This window comes from Salvia splendens, chromosome 18, assembly GCF_004379255.2.
Source record: "Salvia splendens isolate huo1 chromosome 18, SspV2, whole genome shotgun sequence".
NCBI classification, from domain to species: Eukaryota; Viridiplantae; Streptophyta; class Magnoliopsida; order Lamiales; family Lamiaceae; genus Salvia; species Salvia splendens.
The window spans coordinates 19,367,156-19,372,921 of NC_056049.1; the positions used below are offsets into that span (position 1 = coordinate 19,367,156).

Below are 5,766 nucleotides of genomic sequence, written 5' to 3' on the forward strand. Positions count from 1 at the left end.
ATCCCGTACCTTCCAAATATTTCCTGTTACAAAAATGTCTCCCTATTTCCACGTACACAGCTACACCCCTACACTCCTTTCCCCATTCTAGTCAGTAGGAAATTACCTTTAAGTTCTTGCCTAGGTAGAGACTCAACCCGAGCGTGGTAGCTAACCAAACCATCCAGAATATCACCACAATAGTTTTAACGCACCATCTCTGTGGGATTCGACCCTTACCACCACTATACTGATCAGTAGAAGTGGGTTGAGGAATTTTTGAAACCAGGGTCTAGGCTTAGTTAGGATCTCTATCCTGACCAGTAGGATATATCCTTGCTTGAACGACACCTAAGCACCCTGAGAAATCCATCGTTTCAAATGGCGCCGTTGCCTGGGATGGATGGCGTTACTAGTTACTTTTGTGTGTGATACTTTGGCGTATATATTGTGCATAATCTTCTTTTCCTTTTCTTTCCATTTCAGTTTATGAGAAGCAGTTCGGCTCCTGACCAGGGGAGACCGAAGATACTTCAGCGAGGATCTATACTCGTAACCACTCGTTCTGGCTTGTCGACCACCTTGTCTGACCTAGGGACGAGTAGTGACAAGGAGAAGGGCACCATAGAGGGACCGATACCAGAAGAGATACCACTGTTGGAAGGCAACCCAAGGGAAATGGCCAACCAGGGAGATGAGGACCCGGAGATCGGGACGCTGAACGCGCATACTGAAGGAGAGCCCCCGCAAGCCATAGTCGTTACTCCAGGCCAAACCGCCTGCGATGTGAAGCCTCATGTGATCGCAATCCTGCCTACATACTGTGGGAAGAGCTATGAAGGGCCGTATGAGTTTCTTCATGAGTTTTGAGGAATTCGACCCTTACCACCACTATACTGATCAGTAGAAGTGGGTTGAGGAATTTTTGAAACCAGGGTCTAGGCTTAGTTAGGATCTCTATCCTGACCAGTAGGATATATCCTTGCTTGAACGACACCTAAGCACCCTGAGAAATCCATCGTTTCATCGCCCATAGACTATGGTGATATAGATCGGGAAGGGGAGGACTGCCGCAGAGACCTTAACATGTAAGGCCTGTCTGGAATCATCAACCACATCCACTGTCCAATCCTCATGGGCAAGAATCCAAATATGGCCACTCTCATTGGCTCCCACAAACCGAAGGCCCTGGAAGTTCCTCCCTAATGCTGGTGGTAGCCTCTGTGGTTCAATCACTACTGCAAACAAAATCTTGTGTTCCCGAATCAGGTATCTCAGATGTCGCTTAGTGCGGGCATTCGCCACACCCTGCGCGTTCCAAACTAGGAACTAGCTCGTCATGAGGAAACAAGTCAGAGAGTGATCGAGGTAGAAACCCCCACTTTCTTCATCGGTGCTTTAATCATAGGACGACGATCCCCATCGCCGGGCTTCCATTTTTAGAAGCCCCAATTCGTACCCCTTTGTCTTTCTAGCCTCATGAATGATCTGATCGTCCGCGGTCCCATCGTGCAAAATCAAGGCCCTGGCCGACTCTGTCTCGGGATCCTCATCCTCCAAGATATCAAAACTGTTGCTATGAACTCCGAGTCCCATATAAGCCTCCAGGTCAGTTATTCGGTTCCCTCTAATGATGGGTGAGAGAGATCTCGTTCTGCTATGTGGCTCCCCCCATTATCAGTCTCAAACTCCGAGCCCTCGGTCTCTGACAAGGCTCGGCCCTCAACCTCCTCTAGCCTCCTCAATCTTCTTTTCTCCCTATATCTGGCTCTACTCTCTTGACTTTTTTTCTTCTTTTTCTTGCCCTTTTCAGAAGGGTGCTGATCAAGCATGCCCGAATTTGGAGCAGAAATAGGTTCTCGAATCTGTAGGCTGGTATCAATGGTGTTGTCGTTTCGGCGTGCTACAACCCTGTACTCATACCTTGAATACCGAAAGCCCTTTGTGCCACTGATTCCCTCATATATGTGCATTTCTTTCCCACACAGTTCCATCCTGAAACTGCCTTTGTCTGCCCGTCAAGCAGCTTTCCCCGAGGCTGGTCCCCCTAATCTCCTCTCATCTCATTTTGCTTTTGTGATGCTGATCTAGAAAAATCCTTCTTTGGTGGTGTCGGCCTCTTCCCAAATGCATAACAGTGTTCCTCTGAGTGGCCAACATGTTTGCAGGCCGAACAGTACTGTGGTATTTTATCCCATTTAACCTGCAGAGTCACATCCTTTCCCCCAATTCGAAGCATGTATTTATCTGGAACAGGCTTTGAGATATCTATTTCAATGCAAATGCGTGCATATGACAATCGTGCACGTGTGATAGTGGCATGATCAAGCTGAATGGGCTCACCGAACAATTTACCAATGGAAAATAACATGGATTCTTCAAACAGATGTATAGGTAGTGCATGCAAATTACACCAAACAACAGCAATGGGAGTCTCAAAATAAAGGTCAAAATCAGCGGTCCACTTAAACATTCTCATCGGATGATGCTCAACAAACCAAGTATTATTGTTACTAGCTCCACATAAGATTTTCACATAGTCATCAATCTCAGATAAGGTGATGAGGATATGCTTAGCATTAATAAAATTCCAATTTAGCGTACCTTTCAGTTTGAAGTTAGATAGGGCCTTGCGAATCAAGTGGGGGGCTGGGATGGAGTGTGAGAATTTTCCAATCAGGGCGAGCCCCATGCGACCTGCAAGTTCAGTATTATCAGTGTCAGGTATATTAAGGCAAGGAATACCGTCTTCCTGGGATGTCGTGCCCCTTTGCTTCACTTTATTGGGATCCAGAATGAAAGGTTCATTCGATATCCTTGGCTGCCCACCCTTAATTACGTCCGCCATGGTCTCGTTTGCCTTAATCAAAGGGGTTGACGTATCTTTACCAGATCCCTTCGCAGTACGAGATGGACCTTCCTGACTAGATCCTTGTATCAAAGAATGATGCATCATAGCCATCCATTCCGGGGAGGGTGTGGGGAAGGTGTCGGTCTTTTTGGATTTGTGTTTTTGGTTAGAGGATTTTGGATTGAGTGTGGTCTTGGGTGGCCGAGAGGGCCGGGGAGTATTAGGCTTGTGTGGAAATTTTTTTGTGAGGGAAGAGTCAGAAGAAGGTAAGAAAAGATGGGCGGCTTTGAGGGTGAATTTGGGTTTCGGTTGTTTGGATGATGTATGGAAAGAAGAAGGGTTAATATTTAGGGCTTCTTGGGTGTGACTTTTTCGAAAATCACGCAACTTTAATTTAGGAGCCGTTTTGGCGGTGGGGGCGTTTCTTGCCCCCAGGATGGATGCTAGGATCAACTCAATCTTTTCCCACGTGCCAAAATGTCTTTCAATTTAATCCGAGCCCGCCACGGTTGATATGGCACGGCTGATCTCAAAATTTGCTATCTTCCTTTCTCTAATTGTAGAACACGTGATTCTTCCAAGTCAAAAGTTGCATGTATTTCGTGCTCAAAAGAGGTGGTAATCAACGAAGCCTCCAACTCACATGAGGTATCGCAATGATCAGCGACGACCACTCTCCTTTCTTCCTCCAACGCTACCGTCGACTCAGCCTCCAAATCAATGGCCAAGCCTGAGGATTGATGAATCTCGACAGCACGAGCCGCCGCCGCTTTGGCAAACCGGGAGACTCCTTCCCCGACGACTTCTACATCAGCACCAGTCAGCGGCGGATGCCTCTCCCCCTCCTCCGCCAAGCCATCGCCTCGATCGTCTCCCCCAACGTGAGGGTCAGCCATGACGCGCCCTAGACTGGTAGGGTTAGCCGCCAAGAAACCCTAGCCACCACAACCCCCAAGTCTCCAATTCCGGTAACCTCTGACCTCTTCCCACCAATCAACGCCGAACACAATCGACACAGACCTGGAAAACCACCGCCACCTAATTTGCGGCAAAAGAAAGGACGAAAAAACCGAAAATCCTAAGGAACCTAATTTGCGCCGCCACCTACAGCCACCGCCACAGACCGCCGCCGACCAAGCCCCACCCACCGCCCGACCCAGCAGGACCTCTCCGACACAACCACGGCCCCACCTCGCCGGAGAAGACGTCCAGCGATCAGAAAATGATCAACCACGATCAAACCACACTAGAAACGGAAAAACGATGGGAAACCCCTAAAACCTAAGCAAAACAAAAAATAAAAATGGTAGAAATCAAGAACAAGACACGAGGAATCCAATGAAACAAACTAGAACAAATTCCGACGGGTAAAACTCAAGAAATAAGTGATTTTTGCATGACACAAAACCGAAAGCCTTGGTTTGTCGTCGTTTTACTTCCTTCCATATTGTTTTTTGATGTTGAGATTGTTGATGATATTGAGGTTGTTGAGATGATGATATTGATGATTGCTTAGTAGGGAGTGAGTCCCTACTATGAGTTTAATCGAATTGGGGTCCTAACAAGGGTGCATCCCTACTCGGACTAGTGTACACGATGAGGACCGTGAGTCATCGAACGGGTTGGCCGGTTTTCGTGTTCGTGGAAATGGCCACCTTACACGGCACTCTAAAGAACATATATGACAGTTTCTTAAATAACTCAAGGAAAAATGGTTGTGTTTTGAAATGATGAGGAAATGGATTTGAGGATGAGATGAAAGTTTGTGTTTGAGATATTTTTAGTGTCTCGGGCCTTTTCAAAGTTAAAACCCCAAGGTTACTCAACGGCGGCATGACATAACTGTTTTTATAAAATTGTTTAATATGTTGTGTCTTCATACATAGCATTATTCTACTCTCGAAATGCTTCTGCTAAATATTGTTTCTTTTGAGTTCGTGTATTGTTGAGATATTTTTATTTGGAGTTGTTGATTGTTGAAATGATACTCTGATTTTATTCGAGCTATTCCCGTTTGTTTCGAGCTATGGTCGAGTTATGTTGTATCCCCTTTCTTCCCCGCTTTTTTAATCCTCCCCTAGTCGCGATCAACCGTGTTTTCTATCCTTAGAAAATGTCAGCGTGACAGTAAATATATGTACGAACATAATTATCTCACCACAATGACTAATTGGAAATTAGTCTTTATGAGAAAATAAAACTGAATGATTGCATTCTTTGTTTTATAGTCATAAATTCTAAGAGTTCGTTATTTAACCATTGTTGTGATCTCTAGAAATACTTTCTTTGGAAATCCAAAAGTATTTCTAATTTTAATAGTTAACTTGGAAGTACCTTTTAATGTTATTAGAGTTTTGAAAGTTTTGCAAATCACCACTCCTTTCGTTATAGGGTGTGAGCCCTTTTAACTCTATCGAACATTACCTTAATTCCATTTATGAATATTCTATGAGACAAAATTTAGCTCCCACTTTTAAAAGTAGAAGATTAGAAGTCTCAATATTCTTTAAGCTATTAAAACAATTTAAACATTGTCTGGAGTTAAATTCATCATAGTTTAATAAAACGAGCTATGAAGCTCTTATTAAACACTTAGAATTTAATTATTCCTTAAGAAAAGCTCCCACTATTTTAATTATCACTTCCACAACAAAATAAATAAAATACTAACTATTCAAATAGTTAACTCTTGGCTTGGAACATTAAAATAAATTTTAATGTGCACACTATATTTACTATAAAAGAATTTTTAGTATTTATAATAAATACGTATCTTGTGACTAGTTGAATTAATTCACTTGTCTTGTAATCAATTATTGTGATCATTTTTCTTATATCTTTATTTGAACAAACGCGATCATAAGATCATTTTATTTTGCTTTGAATCCATGTCGAACATGAATGTTCTATTGATTCATTGACAAAATAATGGTTAA

General features: G+C 43.6%; 1 protein-coding gene across 1 annotated transcript; it reads right to left on the reverse strand.

Moving 5' to 3' along the window:
* Positions 1–2,026: 2,026 nt before the first annotated feature.
* Positions 2,027–2,941, reverse strand: LOC121776865. The gene has a single exon (XM_042174021.1). It carries the CDS (start codon positions 2,939–2,941, stop codon positions 2,027–2,029), a length of 915 nt encoding a protein of 304 aa, XP_042029955.1.
* Between the last annotated feature and the right edge of the window lie 2,825 nt (positions 2,942–5,766).

What these genes read in the sequence shown, in the direction of transcription:
- LOC121776865 (XM_042174021.1), bottom strand. Translation starts at nt 2,941, where the DNA reads ATGGCTATGATGCATCATTCTTTGATACAAGGATCTAGTCAGGAAGGT.